The 22608-nt window shown below is 38.7% G+C and overlaps 1 protein-coding gene across 9 annotated transcripts in view; it reads left to right on the forward strand.

Moving 5' to 3' along the window:
* Positions 1 to 22608, forward strand: part of EIF4G3 (eukaryotic translation initiation factor 4 gamma 3) — a 311829-nt gene that overhangs the window by 65396 nt on the left and 223825 nt on the right. For all 9 annotated transcript variants that reach the window (XM_047082673.1, XM_047082664.1, XM_047082666.1 and 6 more), the window contains exon 2: positions 15030 to 15105. In XM_047082673.1, the coding sequence (XP_046938629.1) occupies positions 15030 to 15105 (76 nt within the window). The remainder of the gene's footprint in view (positions 1 to 15029; positions 15106 to 22608) is intronic.

The following is a 22608-nucleotide window of genomic DNA, read 5'->3' on the forward strand; positions in this document are numbered from 1 at the left end:
CAACCGACTGCGCCACCCAGGCGCCCCCAGAAGTCTCTTTTAAAAAAGGTGTGCTATCAGATATTACCATACTGTGTTTCAGTAAGTCCAGCGCAGTCACTTTTTCTTCCACGTTGTACTTCTTCCCTGTTTGAGCACTGGACAATTCAACATTATTTAGAAGCCAGGTTATACAACAAACAGGTACTTCAACATTAGAGCCATACTTTGAGAACCAAACATATTAGTCAGTTTCGATCGCAGATCTCATGCGGACTCTGGAGCATATGTTCCTCGAGGGGAAAGGCAAGAGTCAGCATTATGCACATTTTCCTGTATTTCTGTTCCCCTCTGCCCTCCCTGTGGCTTGGTTGAATTTGTGTAAGTTAAATGTGGGAATGACAAGACTCTATATCTCTATAAATATATGCTTTCATCCATACATATTGTATTTATTTGTATATGCTAAGAAACTTGGTAGCTCTGCTAATTTTCATGGCCTCAATTCTAAAAGGAATGTTTTTCATGTTCTTTAAATAGAAGTTACTTAAATATGAATTAAAAAGTAATTTGTCACGGGGCGCCTGGGTGGCGCAGTCGGTTAAGCGTCCGACTTCAGCCAGGTCACGATCTCACGGTCCGTGAGTTCGAGCCCCGCGTCGGGCTCTGGGCTGATGGCTCAGAGCCTGGAGCCTGTTTCCGATTCTGTGTCTCCCTCTCTCTCTGCCCCTCCCCCGTTCATGCTCTGTCTCTCTCTGTCCCAAAAATAAATAAACGTTGGAAAAAAAAAAAAATTAAAAAAAAAAAAGTAATATGTCACTTTTACATAGTCTATCTTGAACTCATGTCTTCTTCCAGTTAAGTTATGCAGTAACTATTATGATGAAATAATATATTTGGGGCAAAGCGAATTCTAGATAGCAGCATAGATGCTTTATACATATTTATACAAGTGAAAAGTATCAACGTTTCTGTTAATTTTATGTTCACCAAGCCTGTGATAAGCATCTTTTAGCTTATTTTGCAATATTGTGGGACCTTATAGACTGCCAGTCTTTGTCATATTTGCTCATTTACTTTCATTTAAATATTCTATATGTATTTTATTTGATGTAAGCCACCTCAAACCCATGGTGGATAAAGCAAGGAATAAATAAGATAAAATAACGGGAAAACAAACTACTATAGCCAGAGTTGGGGGAAAAAAAAAATGAGAGAGAGAAAATAAAAGCCTTGTTGCAGTTTTTATTATTTTATTTTGTTTTGTTTTATTTTATTTTAGTTTATTTGTTGTGAGAGAGTGTCAGCAGGGGAGGGGCAGAGAGAGAAGGATAGGGAGAGAATCCCAGGCAGGCTCCAGCTCTGTCAGTGCAGAGCCCAACATGGGGCTGTAACTCACAAACCACAAACCCTGAGATCATGACCTGAGCCAAAGTCAAGAGTCTGATCGACTAAGCCACCCAGGTGCCCCTTGTTGCTGTTCTTAAAAGAAAGGTGATACAAATTTGTTTTTTTAATGTATTTATGAATTTACATTTGTACTTGTATTTAAGTCTTTATGTTCATAAATTCATAATAAAATGAAATATTTGCCTTATTAAACAATAGTGACTAACACTGGAAGGCTATAATGGAGTAATAAATGACAGCAAGCTGTATCAGCCTTTTCTTCCCTGCTCCACTCTCCAATAATCTTACTAATGACCAGTGAAATAGACAAAGGTAGAAAAAGTTATATCTGTCTATATATGTGTTAAACTGGGGGTGTTTGGCTGGCTCAGTTGGTAGAGCAGGTGACTCTTCATCTTGGGGTTGTGAGTTTGAGCCCCACGTTGGGTGTAGAGATTACTTAAAAATAAAATTAGGGGCACCTGGGTGGCTCATTTGGTTAAGCATCCGGCTTCGGCTCAGGTCAGATCTCAAGGTTTGCGAGTTCGAGCCCTGCATCGTGGTCTGTGCTGACGATCCTGCTTTCGATTCTGAGTCTTGTCTCTCTCTGCCCCTCCCCCACTCATGCTCTCTGTCTCTCACAAATGAATAAACATTTAAAAAATAAAAAATAGGGGCGCCTGGGTGGCGCAGTCGGTTAAGCGTCCGACTTCAGCCAGGTCACGATCTCGTGGTCTGTGAGTTTGAGCCCCGCGTCGGGCTCTGGGCTGATGGCTCAGAGCCTGGAGCCTGTTTCTGATTCTGTGTCTCCCTCTCTCTCTGCCCCTCCCCCGTTCATGCTCTGTCTCTCTCTGTCCCAAAAATAAATAAACGTTGAAAAAAATAAAAAATAAAATGAAAAAATCTTAAAAAATAATTACTATGTTTGTAAACCAGATAATATATCTAAGTAAATTTGGTAATCACTTCCTGAGCAACAGATTGCACATGTATTCTGTAGAGCCAGGATTATTTTAGATCTCAGACACAGCTGTTACTGGAAATGTGGTTTCTTGGAGGTGCCTGGGTAACTCCGTTAAGCATCCAATCCTTAATTTTGGCTCAGGTCATGATCTTATGGTTATGAGGTTGAGCTGGTGTTAGGCTCTGCACTGAGCCTGCTTTTTGTTTGTTTGTTTGTTTTGAGAGAGTGTGTGTGCGCACGTGATGCATTGGGTGCCGGGTGGCGGTAGGGCGAATGAGTCCTTTTTTTTTTAACACTCATTTTTGAGAGATGGGGAGAGACAGGATATGAGTGGGGGAAGGGCAAAGAAAGAGGGAGACACAGGATCTGAAGCAGGCTCCAGGATCTGAGCTGTCAGCACAGAGCCTGATGCAGGGCTCGAACCCACGGACTGCGAGATCGTGACCTGAGCTGAGGTTGAACGCTTAACCTACGGAGCCACCTAGACACCCCAGAGAATGAATCTTAAGCAGACTCCATTTCTAGCACAAAGCCTACACGGTCAGAACCGTGAGATCATGACCTGAGCCAAAATCAAGAGTCAGGCTCTTAACCCACTGATCCACATAGGTGCCCCCCTTATTATTTACCTTTAAGGTCCATGCTAACTTTTCTCTACCTAAATATCTAGGAACCTACTTGAGGGGTCAAAGTGAACCTTGACACTTAAAACCTAAGTCAGAAAAACTTAAATAACTTACTATAGCTGTATATATAGCTGAATAAAACTCAGTATAACTTTACTCTTATCCAGTCTCCTTTCCTTAGCAGTCAGAAAATACTGATTCCCCCCCCACTTTAAAAAAATTAAAAAACATTTTTTGTGCCTTGTATGTATATGTATGTATAGCTGTAGTAATGCATAACACTAATGGTATCACTTGTTTCATCAATAAAATTTTGTACATTTGACAAACACATTGAGAGTATAGCTGTTTTGTGGAGTGCCCTGCAGCCTCAGAACTCAGATTCTCTTACTAACAAGACTTGTAACTATAAACACATAAAAATGAGAGAGGAAGCAGGGGAGAGGGGCAGAGAAATTTATTTATTTATTTAAATTGCTTTTTAATGTTTATTCTTTTTTTTTTTTTTAATTTTTTTTTTTTCAATGTTTATTTATTTTTGGGACAGAGAGAGACAGAGCATGAACGGGGGAGGGGCAGAGAGAGAGGGAGACACAGAATCGGAAACAGGCTCCAGGCTCTGAGCCATCAGCCCAGAGCCTGACGCGGGGCTCGAACTCACGGACCGCGAGATCGTGACCTGGCTGAAGTCGGACGCTTAACCGACTGCGCCACCCAGGCGCCCCAATGTTTATTCATTTTTGAGAAAGAGACAGCGTGTGAGTGGGGGAGAGGCAGAGAAAGAGACACACCCGGAATGTGGAAGGCTCCAGGCTCTGAGCTGTCAGCACAGGGACCGACGCAGGACTCCAACTCTCAGACTGTGAGATCGTGACCTGAGCCGAAGTCAGACGCTTAACCAACTGAGCCACTCATGCACCCCTATTTATTTATTTTTATTTTATTATTTTTTTTACAAGATGCTTTTTTATTTTTTTAACTTGTTTTGAGAGAGAGAGAGAGCAGGGGAGGGGCAGAGAGAGAGAGGGAGACAGAGAATCCCAAGCAGGTTCCACACTGTTAGTGTATAGCCTGATGAGGAGCGGGCTTGAACTCACAAACCCTGAGATCATGACCTGAGCTGAAACCAAGAGTCAGTCGCTTAACCAACTCAGCCACCCAGGTGCCCCGAGAGAGAATTTTAAACAGGCTCCCTGCTCAGCGCCGAGCTGGACTTGGAGCTTGATTCCACGACCCTGGGATTATGACCTGAGTAGAAATCAAAGGTTAGACACACAGTCCTCTGAGCCACCCAGGTGCCCCTCACAATTAGTTTTTTTTTTTAAGTAACCATTATGATAGCTAACACTTATAGAATTTTACTGTATGCCAGAATAGTTTACATTTATTCATACATATTTTTCTAAGTTTATTTATTTGATAGAGCATGTGTGCACATGAGCGGGAGGGGCAGAGAGGAGAGAGAATCCCAAGCAGGCTCTGCCCTGTCAATGCAGAGCCCAACCTGGGGCTTTATCCCCTGTCCCTGGGATCATGACCTGAGCAAAAACCAAGAGTAGGACACTTAACAGTAGGGGCCACCCAGAGGCCCCTCCCCCCTTTTTAATGCTGAGGTGGTTTTTATTATAACATTGGCTAAGTATAACAGCCTGTGTGGTCTGAAACTTGATTCTCAGGACTTTCTGGAGGGCCTGTGTGTTGGTTGTCTTTGTCCAGGTGTGTCAGCAGTAAGAGTGTAAAGAGAGTGTTCTGGACTCATTGTTCACTCCCATGAGTAGTGGTGTGGCCCTTGGCTACCACAGTACCACTGCATCTGTTGGTTTTCGTCCCACCTCAGTGGCTACAGGTAGGGTCCTTTGCTGATCTATCCTGTGTCTCACCCTCAGGTCTGAGGTCCTTTGCCTCCTTTCTTTCTATTGGGTTTAAAGATTAGTTTCATGTTAATGAATTTTGAAAGTTTTGTATCTTTAGGTCAGAATTTTAGCCCTAATTACATATTCATATATCTAATTTTTGTTATTGTGTCTCCTGACATTTCCAGTAGGCATTTCAGTACTCTTAATTTCCTTTTCATCCCTACTTCAACCTGTTCCTTCCCGGTTTTGGTAAATAGTACTACTGTCTATGTCACTGCTCAAGATAAAGCACCTATAAGCCATTTTTTGTTTATTCTTTTCCTTCACCTGTCTACTTTTATTATTTATTTTAGAGAGAGAGAGAGTGTGTGAGCAGGGCGGAGAGGCAGAGGAAGAGAATCTTAAGCCAACTCTGCTGTCAGCACGCAACCTAATGCAGGCTCAGTCCCAATACCGTGGGATCATGACGTCAGCTGAAATCAAGAGTGGGACATTCAGGGGCGCCTGGGTGGCTCAGTTGGTTAAGCGTCCAACCTTGGCTCAGGTCATAATTTCATGGTTTATGGGTTTGAGCCTCATGTCAGGCTCTGTGCTGACAGCTCAGAGCCTGGGGCCTGCTTCAGATTGTGTGTCTCCTTCTCTCCCTGCCCCTCCCCTGCCCATTCTCATTCTCTCTCTCTCTCTCTCTCTCTCTCACTCTCTCTCTCCCTTCCCTCCCTCCCTCCCTCCCTCTCTCTCAGAAATAAACATTAACAAAAAAAAAGAGTGGGACATTGAATTGACCAAGCCACCTAGGTGCCCGTGCCACGATTCTTTTTAAACCTAAGTTCTAGTAGAATTTCAGAACATTGCAATTATGATCTCATCTTCATATTACATTTTAAAAATGCTCTACCAGTTCAGGTAAATGTCACCTCCTTGAAAATTTTAGAGTTCTACCTATTAACAGCTTGTAGCCAGCAGTGGAATGTCTAGTGAAGGCTGAGTTTTGTTGTATGTGAATGACTAGCTCATTCAGTTCTTTTTTGGAGAATGACTTTTAAAATCTGTCAAATGTGTATTCCCTACCAATTATTATCTGGATCCATATCCAGAGGAATCTGGCATATCAGCATATTTTATTTGGTTATTATCTAAGGCCATTTGAGTGATTCAGATGTAGGATACAAATGGAATTGCTAACTGCATTTCATCTTTTTTTTTTTTTTTTTTTTTTTTTTGAGAAAGACAGCATGAATAGGGTAGGGACAGAGGAAGAGGGAGAAAGAGAATCTCAAGCAGGCTCTGTGCTGCTAGCACAGAGTCCCATGCTGGGCTCAAGCTCATGAAGCCACGAGATCATGACCTGAGCCGAAATCAAGAGTCTCACGCTTAACCAACTGAGCCACCCCAGCGACCCTGCCCTTCATCATTCTCAATGAAATTTCTTCAAGGTAGACATTTTTGAAGGAAGAGGTCTACTTTGTTCTGCCTTTTCTTTGTCACATGGATTGTTTTAATCTGAATTGTGTGTTAGTATAACACTTAAATATTTGTCTTAGAATTAAAAACTTGAGAACTAAAAACTTTGAAATTGTGAAATTTGAAATTTGTGAGTATATTCATTTTTCGTATGTGTATCTTTTTGTCTCATAGAAAGTTTGTATTTTTGTCTTGAGTAGAAGGATTAACAGCATGGTCAGCAGCTATATTCTTTCACAATATTGATCCTTGCCCCCCCACCCCCCATCTAAGCAGCTTATGTTTTTGGTTAAACTTAAATGTGACTGTCGGGAAATCAGTTTCTGAGTTAGTAGAAAACCAGAGCCAGAGCAAGGGCTTTTCTGGCCAAGCACTTTGAAACTAAAGTTTTCAGATTTGTAAAAAAAATACAGTTTAATGGTTCCTAGTTGTTAACATTCATATAGTGGTTTCTAGAAACAGATTTGCACAGAAACACAATGGGAAAGAAGGTATGGACTGTTTGCACTTTGCAATTCCAAAATCAAAAGTGTCTGGAAAACTCATTTTTTCTCATAAATTAGTAAAAACTCTGGCCAGAAAGCCAGAAGTTTGAATATTTATATATTTTGCAGTAGAGATAAATGTGTTTCATTAAGGAGTATTGCCCGTAGACCCTGCTGGAGATGTTATATAATGTAACAACTGTATTAACTTTCTATCTTTGGAAAAATTCTGAATTCCAATAAGGGATTTTGGACCTAAATTAACAGTCCAACATTAAATTGAATTGAAAGAATAAAATGGCTAGTTTTATTTCTCTGCAGTTTCTTTTTTAAAAAATTTTTTTTTAATGTTTATTTATTTTTGAGAGAGACAGAGACAGAATGTGAGTGGGTTAGGGGCAGAGAGAGAGGGAGACACAGAATCTGAAGCAGGCTCCAGGCTCTGAGCTGTCAGCACAGAGCCCAATGCGGGGCTCAAACTCATGAGCTGTGAGATCATGACCTGAGCTGAAGTCAGATGCTCAACGGACTGAGCCACCCAGACACCCCTATTTCTCTGCAGTTTCAATGGCAAATGATATAGAGTAATGAAGAAAATTTTGGTTTTCTTAGAACATTGGTGTCTTTTTATATATATATGTAGCATATATATATGTGTGTGTGTATATATATATATATATATATATATATATATATATATATATATGTAGCAGGGGTAGATTTGTCATAGTGTTTAGGTTTGAGAATACAGTTCCTGTTCTGTTTTTGTCCAGAGTTACTAACCTTGTGATCCCTGAGATTTCTGTACTTGCTGAGTGGAGTCATTCAGGATTATCGTTCTTTGTGGCATATTTTACATGTTTGATGTCTATGAGGTCTACGCTTCACAACTTTAAATTAATTCAGTCTTGTCTGTTTCCTCTTTAATTATAACATGCATTAATCTAATCAGCACAGCTTTGTGGGTTTTTTGCCTTCATTTATTTATTTTGATAGAGAGCGTGTGCATGCACAAGCCGAATAGGAGCAGAGAGAGAGAGGGAATCCCAAGCAGGATGCGCACTACAGTGCAGAGCCCTTCTTGGAGCTTGAACACATGAACCATGAGATCATGACCTGAGCCGAGACCAAGAGTGGGTTACATAACTGACTGAGTCACCCAGGCATCACCCTTCAGCACAGTTTTATGCTTGGGTTTGAGATGAGCTATTTCTTTGGTATCACCTATGTAAGTAGCAATTAGCTGAGGATACTTTACTGTTAGCCTCTGAGGGTTCCATTATGGAATTTGCTTCCCTTATTGATACACAGTTTTCTATAGCTCTAGTACTTATCTTTCTTTTCTATTCATTTTTTACAATGTTTATTTACCTTTGAAGGAGAGAGAGAGCATGAGCGGGGTAGGGGCAGAGAGAGAGACAACACACACACACACACACACATACACACACACACACACACACACAACCCCATGTGGGCTCCAGGCTCTGAGCTGTCAGCACAGAGCCTGACGCGGAGTTGGGACTCACAAACTGTAAGATCATGACCTGAGCCGAAGTTGGATGCCCAACTGACTGAGCCACCCAGCACCCCTAGTCCTTATCTTTTATGAAGCTTTTCCCAGTGTAGGAAAGGGTTATTTAAAAAAAAAATTTTTTTTTACATCTTATTTTTTAAATTTATCTTAGAGAGAGAGAGAGCACAAGTAGGGGAGAGGCAGAGAGAGAGGGAGACACAGAATTCTAAGCAGGCTCCAGGCTCTGAGCTGTCAGCACAGAGCCCGACGTGGGGCTTGAACTCACAAACTGTGAGATCATGACCTGAGCCAAAGTTGGAAACTCAACTGATTGAGCCACCCAGGCGCCCCGGAAAGGGTTATTTTAAATAAAACGTTACTGTGATAAAATATGCATATCGTAAAATTGACTCATTTAAACTGTACAATGCCCTGGTTTTTAGTGCATTTATGGATGTGTGCAGCCATTTCCACAGTCAATTCTAGAACATTTTTATCTCCTTAGAAAGGAACCCCATTCCTCTTAGCTGTCAGCTCCCTCCCTCTTCATTTTCTCTACTCCTAAGCAACTACTAGTCTTTCTGTCTTTATAGCCTATTTTGAACGTTTCATAAAAGTTGAATCATATAATATGTGGTCTTCTGTGACTTTCACTTAGCATGTTTTCAAGATTCATCCATGTTGTGGTATGTATTAGTACTTCGTTTCTTTTTTTGCCAAATAATATTTTTTTTATGCTTTCCATTCATCAGTTGATGCACAGTTGAGGTCTTTCTACCTTTATTATTAGGAATAATAGTGCATGTAAATAAATATTAATGTGCAAGTTTTTGCAAGGATATATGTTTACATTTCTCATGGGTATATACCCAAGAGTGAAATTGCTGGGTCATATGGTAACTCAGTGTTTAAACTTTTGAGGAACTGTCACAGACCGTTTTTCAGAGTGGCTTCACAAATTCACATTTCCACCAGCAGTATATGAGGGTTCTCTGTACTCTCACTGACTCTGGCGTTTTGATTATAGCCATCCTTCCTGGTAGGTGTGAAGTAGTATCTCATTGCAGCTTTGATTTGCGGTTCCCGGTTGACTAATTATATTGAGCATCTTTTCATGTGCTTTTTGCCCATTTGTAGATCTTCTTTGGAGAAATGTCTTTTCAGATCCTTTCTCCACTTGAAATAATGGGTTATTTGTGTTTTTATTTTTGAATTGTAAGAGTTCTTTATATATCCTAGATAGAAATCTCTTATCAGACATAAGAGTTGCAAATATTTTTTCCTATTCTATGTGTTGTCTTTCCATTTTCTTGATACTGTCTTTTGATGTACAGTACTGTTTAATTTTGTTGAAGTATGATTTATTCTTTTGTTGTTGATTTTGGTGCTGCTGTATCTAATAATCCATTGCCAAATATGAGGCCATGCAGATTTATTCCATGTTTACTTCTGAAAATTTCTAGTTATAGCCTTTACGTTTAAGTCTTTGATCTACTTTGAGTTAATTTTTGTCAAGTAAGCAACCCACCATCATTCCTTTGCATGTCTATTCAGTTGTCCGAGCAAGAGGGCGTTATTTTTTATATTAGCTTTCTATAACTAATTAGTCAGTTTCTATATGCAGCACATCTCAAACTCTTCAAATAATAAAATTTTGGACTCTTAAAATATTTTTTTGAAACATTCTGAATTAATCTGGACAATTTTCTGTGTGATAAACAGTGACATGGGATTGCTTCTTATATCTACATTTATGTAGACAGTGTGTTTTTCCAGTTTTGGCTAGTGCATCTCCTTTATGAAGGTAGGTTAAATTTTGTTTTTTAGAGTTTATTTTCAAGATATGCTAATTTATTTAAATTGCATTTCTTTAATTTTTAAAGAGTATATCCCTTCCTTAATGGGATATTTATATTAATATTAAATGGAATTTATATTCAATATTAATATATTCAATATTAATTAAATGGAAATAATACTAAATGGAATGTAGCTATTTCCAAAGCAATTGTATGTGAAAAGAGTGTAGTATAGAAATTCTGCCCTTATCCTTTTATGTTATACATGTTCTCTTCCTTTATTGTTATCAAAACTCTATTTGAAGAAGGAGGGATGCCTGGCATGTCAGTAGAGCATGCAACTCTTGATCTCGGGTTGTAGGTTTGAGACCCACGCTGGGTGTAGAGATTACTTGAAAATAAAATCCCAACAAAAAAAGAGAAAGTGGAGAGAGGTGTAAATTGACTGATATTACCATATTGCCATAAAGCTTAAATAAGAAATAATGTAGAAAAAGATCTTTTTCATTTATTTGTGTTTATCTCCTGAAATCGGTTGCCTGTGTCTTCTCTAAAGTAATTTGTGCAATGGGATTTGTACCCTTGCTTTCACTTTCAGTGAGGCAATAATAACTTGAGGTTGTCACTATAAATATTGCTTATGGTAAGCATTGATTTGGGAGAGTAGCTTTTCTTTAAAAAAAAAAAAAGTTTTTTTTTTTAACGTTTATTGATTATTGAGAGACAGAGAGAGACACAGAGCATGAGCAAAGGAGGGGCAGAGAGAGAGGGAGACACAGAATCTGAACCAGGCTCCAGGCTCTGAGCTGTCAGCACAGAGCCCAACGTGGGGCTCAAATCCAAGAACCGTGACATCATGACCTGAGCCAAAGTCGGGCGCTTAACCGAGGGAGCCACCCAGGCACCCCTGTGTTTATTTATTTTTGAGAGAGAGAGAGCAAGCAGGGGAGGGGCAGAGAGAGGGGATCAGAGGATCCAAAGCAGGCTCGGTGCTGACAGCACAGAGCCCGATGTGTGGGTCGAATTCACAAGCTATGAGATCATGACCTGAGCAGAAGTCGGATGCTTAACCGACTGAGCCACACAGGCACCCCTAGCTTTTCTTATAATGGATTGGGGTAAAGTTTAGGAACATTCAGCTGTGAGGTGTAAATGGAACATTAGTGTTTTAGCATACTGGAGGAAGATTTCTGTTGATTTTCATTAATTATTTTCTAATTTCTCAAGATAAAACCTTTTGAGGAGATATTGACTACAGGTCAAACTCAGGGTCAGATACAATTGCCATTGAGCAAGAAACTTCATCCTAATGAGAGTTCATCATTCATGAAATTTCAGTACACATCTGTAAGTTTAAAAAAAAATTTTCTTTAATATTTATTTATTTCTGAGACAGAGCATGAGTGGGGGAGGGGCATCGAGAGAGGGAGACACAGAATCTGAAGCAGGCTCCAGGCTCTGCGCGGTCAGCACACAGCCCGACGCGGGGCTCGAACTCACAAACCGTGAGATCAAGTCCTGAGCCGATGTCGATCGCTCAACTGACTGACCCACCCAGGCACCCCCAGTACACATCTGTAAATTAAAAAATTACTGGTCCCTTCTTTCTTTCCTGACATAAGCAGGAAACATTCAGATCATTATATAATCTCACTGGTCTTTGGATTTCTTTGACGAAATCTTGTGTTTGAAAAATTTTTATCCGCCTAATTGACATTTAATGTGGAGTGTATGTAGTGAGTTCTTTAATAATCAATTTAGAGTGTGTTGTTTTAATACTCTTAAGTCTTCAAATTTTATTTATTTCATACATTTTTTATTAGAAAATGAGCGTGCGGAATTAAAAAAATATTTTCCATTTGTATTTCTATTTAGAATCTTAATTCAGTTATTATATACCATCCTTCTGGTCTTGCTAATGATTTTGCTTATATTTCCTAATGGTATAATCCATAGTAGTTTGAACCGCAGAAATGTCAAGTGAGTATGCCTACTGTGTTTTAGTGTTGAGATTTAAAAAATAAAAAAACAACATATTCTGAAGTACTGCACATGCATATTATCACTGTTCATTAGTTGAATTTGAATTTTAAGTGGTACTCTGAGAAGCCTTTTTTTTTTTTTTTTTTTTTTTTTTTTTTTGCTACCTTGAGCTCAAAAGTAAATAAGTAAATATCCAGTGATGTATGCTGGAGATACAGTACTTGGTGAAAGCTGGTAATAAGCTTAATTACAGGCAGAATTAGGAGGAAGTATGTTGTTGTGAAAGAGCTTTACATGCACGTCATTTCTTCGAATTAACTTATTTATGGAGAAAATGCCTAGTGCCTATTTGAGTCTGGTTTATTGAGGCTGTTTTTAGTGGAAAGAGGGGCTAAATAACTTACTTGCAAGGAAGCAAAAATATAGGAAGTTAAATTAAAAAAAAATGTTTAATGCTTATTTTTGAGAGAGAGAGCTACAGAGCATGAACAGGGAAGGAGCAGAGAGAGAGGGAGACACAGAATCTGAAGCGGGCTCCAGTCTCTGAACTGTCAGCACTGAACTGGATGCAGGGCTTGAACCCAAGAACCACGAGATAATGACCTGAGCCGAAGTTGGACACTTAACCAACTGAGCCACCCAGGCGCACCCCACAAGTTAAATTTTTTATTGAGATATAACTCACATGCTATAAAATTCACACTTTTTAAAGTGTACAATTTAGTGGTTTTTAGCATATTTATGAAGATATGTGATAGGAAAAAAAATGCTCTGTAAAATAAGCTGACTTAGTTTGATACAGTAATTGCCAAGTCTGTATTAATAAGTGTACATTTGCCATTGGGCAGATGATTCAGTTTAGGCCAAGAATTTGGGACTTTCTAGAAATTTTGGGGTGACACTCCATTGACTCTTCTATGAGATGAACTGTTCATTTAGTTTTGTCATATAGATAGGGGCAACCATAGTTTGACCAGGTTGTGGTCATTATTCTGTTCGTGACATATTGATATAATAGGAAGAGAGTGGTTTTTAGAATTCAGGAAGACTTGATCTGGCCTGAGTACCTAGCCTTATTAACTGGGGCAGGTTACTTCTTGCTGATTCTCAGTTTATAAGAGATATTTTGGAATGGTTCGGTGAAGACAACATAGTTGGTTAGGCTTGCAGCCTGTTTTAGATTCAGATCTCCTGACTTGTATTTTCAGTTTTTGTTTTTATAGAATTATGTTTTTGTTTTAAAATTAAGAATTTTTACTTCAATGTTCTTTTAAGAAACAATTTATCAACCTGTAGTATTCTGTTGGTGGTTTACAGAGAGTGAAATAAACAAAATAAACATTATTTGTGGTCCAGAAGAATGTTTGTTAGTGAGACTCTTGGCCAAATATATGATTGCCTCTTTACAAATATCATAATTGTATTGTTAGGCAATAAAATAACTAATAGAAATCAGGAACCCCTAACCTTCCTTTGTAAGGTTTAAATGGCATGTCTCAGCTTTTGGGGGCATAGTACTGATAATTCTCATTTGAGATTATTCTCATGTGGTGAGAATTAGCCTTAGCTAGAAGAAGCAAAAGTCATTGGCTTTGCAGAAGAAAGAATCGCCTCATATTTTCCACCATTCATGTGACTGCGGTGCAGAACTATAATTCAAAGAAAGTTTTATTCCAGCCAAGGGTAATCTTCTTTCTGAAAGAATCGACAAGCTCATAATGAAGGACTATTGTCCTGGAACTTATTATTAGTCTTATGCTTTCTACATTGCAAACATATATAAAGTTTTAAAGAAGCAGCTCCTGTATGAAATGTTTTAGTTTTGTTATTTCTTGCAGTGGTTGAAATCAGTTTCTTATGTGTAGGGGATGAACTGTGTGGTCTGAGGTGGTTAGTTTAAAGAATTGTCTAGAGACTGGTACAGTGTTACTGATTTTGAGTGGCTAACCCATAGATGGTTTTTGCTTTATTTTCTCTCCCACCTCAACAAACTGTTGCTACTTACATATAAAGAATTTAACTTTTAATGATTCAGATTTCTGTAACTTGTGGTCATTCATATAAAATTATTAATCGTAGCTGGTATTTTGTCTTCTAAAATGTTTCATTGAATTAGAAAGGAAAATGATAGAAATTTCAAGTACTTGTTAGGTTTAGGAAGGCATTCTGTTTCATTTTGGGTTTATTATATTTTTAGTCCTCTTAAATAGTACATTTAAATGATTCAAAAATTTTATTATGGAAACATTCAATACACTTATGTAATCCCACTGTGTGGAGAGAATTGCTGTTAATCTTTTGGTTGCTGTTCTTTGTTGTTGTTGTTGACATTCTTAGGGGAAATATCACCTCTCATCACCAGGTGGAAGGAGCTCACATAATTTACTTTTGAAGCTGAGTAAAATGATAGTCTTTTTGTCTTTTAACAATATCCTAGTCACATGCTGGAATATTTTAATTGTTATGCTGGAGAGCCATTGTGGGTTTGTTTGTTTGTTTGTTTGTTTGTTTTTTTAATGAGTTGGTTGGGAAATATGGAGAAGGGAAAGAAGCAACTAACATAGAAAAACCAGGAAACAATTATATTAGTCATTCCTTTGCAGTTAGCAGAAGAGACTGTGTCTTTTTCAGTAATTTACATGTATCTTTCTGGCTGTCCTGCTCATACTTCCTTAGTCTTTTTCTCTAGAAAGTAAAGGTGGTAGATTCTCATCATGGACCTAAAGTGTGGAGGCTTGTTTGTTTTGAGTTGCCATGGAACGTTTATCATGGGAATCACTTGGAGAGATTGATCTGGTTACATGAAGAAATTTGAAATATTTGTTTTCCGTTTTTGTGGAGAAGTAAATGAGTAGCCTTAGTAATTACGTGACAAAACTTGGGTCATGGACAGAATCTTAGGATGGTAAATTTTTGCTAATGCTACAGCAAGGCATTTTTGAGTTCTCTTATCCTTAACTCACTCTTCTAGAATTCCTAGAGGACCTGCACAGCAGCCTCTCGAGGATCGACTCTTCACTCCCGCCGTCCCGGCAGTGTATAGCACGGTGAGTACCTCATGATTGCTGGTCGTATTGGATGACTTCTTGCACATAAGCGTTTGATGTCACAACAATGTTGGTTTGATTGGCATGTGAAAGGTTTTTGGCAAAAATTAAATGAAAATCCTGAACTGAAATAGGTGTATATAAGAAGGGTGACTAGGTCTTTCCCCCCCATCATCTTAATTTAATAAGTGAATATGAAACAAGCATTGTCTTAAGATAGATTGGCTCATACACCTGTCACCTTTTTTTCTATTTTTTCATCTTTCCATAAATCTACCTCTGTCCTTGTCTTGTGATTCTTTTAGGATATTGAGTTTTAATTTTCTTTTTGGATATTTAAAGTGTTGGTTTGTTTTGTTTTGTTTTGTTTTGTTTTGTTTTTTAATGTTTATTTATTTTTGAGAGAGACAGAGACAGAGTGTGAGAGGGGCAGGGGCAGAGAGAAAGGGAGACGGAATCCGGAGCAGGCTCCAGGCTTTGAGCAAGCTGTCAGCATAGAGCCTGATGCGGGGCTTGAACCCACAAACTGCGAGATCATGACGTGAACCGAAGTTGGTTGCTCAACCGACTGAGACACCCAGGCGCCCCTCTTTTTGGATATTTAAAAAAAATTTTTTTATTTTACTTTTTTTAATTTCAAAACTTTTTCTTTTTCCCTTTGATTACATAACAAAATTCAAAAAGTTTAGAAATGAGAACATTGGTTGTTTTTTTTTTTTAATTTTTTTTTTTTAACGTTTATTTATTTTTGAGACAGAGAGAGACAGAGCATGAATGGGGGAGGGTCAGAGAGAGAGGGAGACACAGAATCTGAAACAGGCTCTAGGCTCTGAGCTGCCAGCACAGAGCCTGATGCGGGACTCGAACTCATGGACCGCGAGACCTGAGCCGAAGTCGGACACTTAACCGACTGAGCCACCCACGCGCCCCTGAGAACATTGGTTTTAATCCAGGAAATTTAATTTTTTACATTTAATTTTGAGAGAGTTGGGGAGGGGCAGAGAGAGCGAGACAGAAGATTCAAAGCGGACTTTGCACAGACAGCAGACAGCCCGAAGCAGGGTTCGAACTCGCAAACCTTGAGACCAGGACCTGAGCTGAAGTCGATGTTTAATGGACTGAGCCACCCAGGCGCCCCTAGGAAGTTAAACTTTATATGTTAAATGATTGATTCAAATTCATAAATGGAGGGAAATTTAAAAGTTAGAGGATGAAGGTAATAAAATTAGAAGCGGATTTCAGGTGTCTTAAAGTGAGCCTAAGGGAATTTAGGGAAAACTGAGCAATCAGACCGATCTTTTAAACATTTCAGTTCATCATACCATTTATTCCTTACCATATCGATAAGGTGCTTTAAAAGAAATTCACAGAGTGGGGCACCTGGGTGGCTCCGTCGGTTAAGTGTTCTCATGTCAGCTCAGGGTATGATCTCATGGTTTGTGAGTTCGAGTCCTGCATCAGTCGCTGCACTGACAGTGAGGAGTCTGCCTGGGACTCTCTCTCCCTCTCTCTTCCGTTCCTCCAGTTGGGTGTGTGCGCGCATGCACTCTCTTTCTCTCTCACTCTCAAGATAATAAACTTAGAAAAACCTCACAGAGTAGTGAGAAAGAGGAGTAAATAATTGTAATTAATCTAAAGTGGCATGATAAAGCAATGATTCTTATCCTTTTGGGTTATGAATTACTTTTACAATCTTGAGTGTAGTCACAGTGCTTTCTTCTCAAAAAAGAGCGTATACCCAGTATCTACATATAATTTCAAAATTTCACAAAGATTATTAGGCCATTCATCGGCCCAAAGTTAAGAACCTTTTTTTCTTTTAATTTTTTTAATGTTTATTTATTTTTGAGAGAAAGAGAGACAGAGTGTGAGCAGGCCAGGGGCAGAGAGAGGGGGAGACACAGAACCCAATCAGGCTCCAGGCCCTGAACTGTCGGCACAGAGCCTGATGGGGAACTCAAACCCACAAACCATGAGATCATGACCTGAACCGAAGTCGGACGCTGAACCCACTGAGCCACCCAGGCGCCCCTAAGAACCTTTGATAAGAGAAAAAAAGATACTATATATGGGAAAGGAAGAAGTCACTTCACTGAGGAAGTGGCACTAAGCTGGAAGGTATAGGATTTCTCTAGGCAAAGTAGGGGAGCAAAAAACCTTCCAGGAAGTTAAAATTCAGAGGCATTCTTTTTTTTTTTTTTTTAATTTTTTTTTTTTTTTCAACGCTTTTTATTTATTTTGGGACAGAGAGACAGAGCATGAACGGGGAGGGGCAGAGAGAGAGGGAGACACAGAATCGGAAACAGGCTCCAGGCTCCGAGCCATCGGCCCAGAGCCTGACGCGGGGCTCGAACTCACGGACCGCGAGATCGTGACCTGGCTGAAGTCGGACGCTTAACCGACTGCGCCACCCAGGCGCCCCTGAGGCATTCTTAATGGAATGGCCAGTAGTCGGCTTAGTGTGGCATATGTGTTAGGCTTTGTAGCAGAAGTAGAGATGCAATAGATGGGTTTGGGAGGTTTGAAAATTGTCCTAAAGAGTTAGAACTCTATTGTGCCTGAATGAGTAGGATGGTTTCCCTGAAATAAATCTCAGTTTATTCCTAGTGTAGATCAGTTAACACTTGTAAATTACTTTTTGAACCCCTTGTCTCTTAAAATGGACTCAGTTCGTATAACAAATTGCTTGATCTTCCTAGTAATTGAGAAACTTCAATTTACATGGAAAAATAACCTTTAGAGGGACACCTGGGTGGCTCATTGGGTTAAGCATCAGTCTTGGTTTCTGCTCAGGTCAAGATCTTGTGGTTCATGAGCTCGAGCCCCGAGTCAGAATCCTCTCCTCTCTCTTTCTCTTTCTCTCTCTCTCTCCACTCCCCTGCTTGTACTTGTTTTCTTGCTTTCCCTCTGTCCCTCAAAATAAATAAATGAAAGAAAGAAAAATAACCTTCCAAGTTTTTTTCTAGCATAAACTTTCTATAGACCAGAGGGTTTTGTTTGTTTTGTTAGTACTGAGCATAAGGGCAGCTTTGCCATTCAGTTATTTTTCACAGTTAAGATAGGTAAAAGAAGAAAATGAAAATTTTTAGTAATGTTAAGTGATTTCTAGAGGCATCTACTATAACCATTTTTTTTGATATAGTTTCCTTTGTCTTTTTTTTCTGTGTTGTAGGCTCTGTGTAAGATACTTTATTATATTTTGTCAGTTTATATTATAATGTTAGCATTTCCTTTGCTATTTGAAACATGTCTTAAATAATAAATGGCTTTCTCTTGTTTTGCTTTTTTTTTTTTTAACAAGAATGTAGTATTCAGTCAACATTTGACAAATATATCTCAAGCTTTTAATGTGTGTCAGGCACTATGTAGGTGTTGGGAATGTAGTAGTGAGTAAACCAAACCCTCCGTACTCATAGAGTTTGTACCTTTCCATGGGATAGAAGGAAAGTAAACAACTATATGCACAATATAGTTTTGGGTAGTAATAAGAGCCTTTATGAAAATGAGGCATGATAAAGGGATAGAGAATGATTGGACTCCAATTTTCCTTGGGCTCTCAGGGGAAGTTCTATCTAAATAAGGCATATAAATAGAGAGGTAAGAAGTGAGGGAGTGAGTCTTGCAGATTTCTAGGGAAAGTACATTTCTAGTAGAAAGAACTGCAGTGCAAAGGTCCAGGGAGGGGTGCCTGTGTGGTTCAGTTGGTTGAGTGTCTCTTGATTCTGCTCAGGTCATGATCCCAGGGTCATTGGATTGAGTCCCGAGTCTGCAGAGAGCCTGCTTAAGATTCTCTCTCTCCCTCTCCCTCTCCCTCTCCCTGTCCCTCTCTCCCCTCCCTTCTTTCTCCCTCTGCCCCCTCTCCTGCTCACTCTCTCTAAAATAAACAAAAATAAATGATAAAAAGAATAAAAATCAAAGGCCCAGAGATAGCAAGGTGCTTCGTGTGATCTTAGAATTGTAAGGAAACTAGTGTGGAGTAGAGAGGGGGGCAACAGAATTCAGAGAAGTATGTGGAGTATCTGATTAGATGGGGCATTATTTAGCATGGTAAGAATTTGGATTATTATAATCTAAATGTAATTGAAAGCCATTAGAAACTTAAGAGCAGTGGATCTGAATTTCCTTTTAAAAGGCGACTGTAGCTATTATATAGATAGCAGACTGTGACTAGGGCAGGTGGCTGTGTTGGTGAAGTGGAAACAAGATGAGTTAAGTGATTGTTCAAGTAAAACGGGCAGAAGATAGATGATGGTGGCTTGCTCTAAGATGGTAGCAGAAAAAGATTAGTAGTGGGATTTGGTATATAGATGCAATAGGATATCGTGGTAGCGTGGATGTGAGATATGGGAGGAAGAAGACTGAAGGGTGATGTTAGGGATTTGGCTTTGAGTAACTGAATGAATGTGGTACCTTATACAAGTGAGCACTGGGGCAGGAATAGGGTTATTGTTGAGAAAAATTAATAGAATTAAACATTATTTTGCTGAGAAGTTAAACATTAGGTTGTTTCTAAATTTCCTATTAGAAATAACTTACTGAATTTAAAGTCTTTCCTGAATTTTGGGTTATTTTTGTGAAATAACGTTCTAGAAATGAAATTACTGAGCTAAAGTATAGACATGTTTTTGAAACTCCTCATAAATGAAGACATGTGACTTTGTAAACTTAGTACTTTGGAGAGAAGTTATCTTGTGAGTGACAGCACAGTGCCTGCCACAGATCTTACATGTCATGTTTTGGAACAAAGGTTTTGAATTTATTTTTTTACTTAGATCAAAGTTGACTTTTACTGTTTGAAGCTACTGTTATATATGTAGTCCTTCAATCAGTTAAAAAAGTGGGTACATCAATTACATATACTGCCTGTTCTGGAAGGATGAGGGATTTTATTTTAGGCAATAAAAAGTTACCTTAAAATATGGCAGTCTTCACTTTTTTAATCAGTTTCCATTCATAGCAATTTAAATTTCTGCCTTGCTTTTACAGTGTTGTGCACATTAACTGAATGAGTAGGAGACTGGCTGACCAGCTGCTCTGACATTCTTAATTCCCCCTTTTCTCAACCCCAAGATTACGTATTGGTCACTGTTTCTCTAGCGTCTGGGTCCATTAGCATCGTTTCTGTGTCATAAAATAAAGGCTAACCCTCATTTCACCTCCTCCTGCCTTACCACATGGTGCCCATATGTCACTTTAATTGAGTTGGTTGAATTCCTTGAAAGACAAAAAAATGAATCCTGGCCAATATTGAACAATTATACAATCAAAGACTTTACATTTTTGTGTCTGATATGCAGGCTTTATGTGCTTATGCCAGCCATTTTAGTAGGTTTTCTGCTGATAATCAAAGAAGTATCCAAAGGAGGACTCAGTTACATGTTTTAGCTTGATTATCATTTATTTATTTACTTAAGCCTGATTTATATAAGTTTCTCCCTGGAATGTTTCTCTGGGATGGGAGGGATACTTTTGTTATTATACCTTATTAACCGTTATTATATTAGAGTGATTGATTATGTGAACAAAAAAAGAATAGAGCCAGTATTTTTTAAACTCTAGTAAGAGAGGTATATATTACATGGTAGAGAAGAAATGGCAAAACTGAAGGAATGAGCCAGTAACTTGAAATATATTCATGAATAACTCTCTCAATTAGCATACTTATGAAAAACAAACTGAAATTTTACCATCTTGTGTGTGTTTTTGGCTTCATATTTTCTTTAGAGAAATTAGATTTTATGACTAGTAAGCCAGTATTTTTAATATAATTGCAGAAATAAACTGGAATTTTCTGGAATAATGACTACAAAAAGCAGCCGTCATATTCTGGTAGATTATAAGAGTTGTCTTATTAACTGCTTTTGCAGAATTCCTATAAATAATTAAATCTGAATGAATTATTCTTTAATGCGATAACATTTCATAATCCTTTTCAGCCAGCTTATACTTTTAAAGTCTTGTTTCTGTCATCCTATAGTTCTGTGTCATCTAATTAGAAGATCATACTTTTATGTTTGTTTTCAAGTCACTAATAAATACTGAGTTGGCCCAACATGTCAATGGAGATAGCTGCACAGAGACAAAATTTAGCGTGGGTTGATCAACACTCTAGTGAGATGTAAATCTACTTAATTGTCCTGTAATCCAGCACAGAATAACAATGCATTTTTTTCCCCATGGTAAATACACCACTTGAGCTGATGATTTATTTATGTAGACTTTATTTTTGTAAACCGCTTTCTTGAGATATATTTGATATACAGTATATATAGTGCCTGTGATTTAAATATATTTAAAGTATACTCTTTAAAGTGTATAATGTGGTTAGGTTTAACGTACCCCCATGAAAACCTTTGCCACAATCGATAAAATTAACATATGCGTCATTCTTAACTTCCCTCCCTTCTTCCTAATCTTTCTTTTCCATCCCTCCCCCCCTCACCCCGCCATTGGTCTGCTTTGTATAATGATGAACTCATTCTCAAGACACTTATTAAAAAGTATAATAGGAAAAGGAATAATGTAGTAGGTACTGGTTGGCTTTTGTTTTTTGATTTTCCTTTTGTCACTCAGATTGTTTCAATATATTTCCATGCTGTGTTTATCAGTAGCTTGTTCTTGGGAGAAAAAGTAATCTTTATACTTATTATTATTTTTTTTTTAGAAAAAGTAAACTAAAGGTTTAAAATTCAGGGCTGTGATAGTCACATGTTCAATGTATTCTTTTTCGCCCTAAGGATACATTTTTATTTATTTTTTTTATTTAAAAAAATTTTTTTTTTAATGTTTAATTATTTTTGAGACAGAGACAGAGCATGAACGGGGGAGGGTCAGAGAGAGAGGGAGACACAGAATCTGAAACAGGCTCCAGCACAGAGCCCGACGCGGGGCTCGAACTCATGGACCGTGAGATCATGACCTGAGCCGAAGTCGGACGCCCAACCCACTGAACCACCCAGGCACCCCTGGGATACATTTTTAAAAAAATTTATTTATATATATGTGAGAGAGAGAAAGAGCACGTGTTGGGGAGGGGCATAGAAAGAAGTAGAGAGAGAATCCCAAGCAGGCTCCCTACCCAGCCCAGGAGCCCCATGTGGGCTCCATCTCCAAAACATGGGATCCTGACCTGATCTGAAACCAAGACTCAGACGCTTAACTGACTGAGTCGCCCCAGGGCCCCTGGAGTTTGGTTTTTATTGAACATAATATAAATCATATGATTATACAATTTTTTTTTTTTTTAATGTATATTTTTGAGAGAGTGCGAGCAGGGGGAGGGTCAGAGACAGAGAGAGAGCACGGACAGGGGAGCCAAAGCATGCTCTGTGCTGACAGCAGCAAGCCTGATGTGGGGCTCAAACCCATGAACTGTGAGATCATGACCTGACCTGAAGTCCAACGCTCGACTGACTGAGCCACCGAGGGACCCTGGTTGTTGTTGTTGTTGTTTAAATACAACATGTTAACACATAATGCAAACATTATAAACGTTAGTTTGTA

The sequence above is a fragment of the Lynx rufus genome, unplaced genomic scaffold (assembly GCF_022079265.1).
Source record: "Lynx rufus isolate CCGP_SWC_20201006 ecotype Redwood Valley unplaced genomic scaffold, mLynRuf1.p SCAF_2, whole genome shotgun sequence".
Taxonomy (NCBI): Eukaryota; Metazoa; Chordata; class Mammalia; order Carnivora; family Felidae; genus Lynx; species Lynx rufus.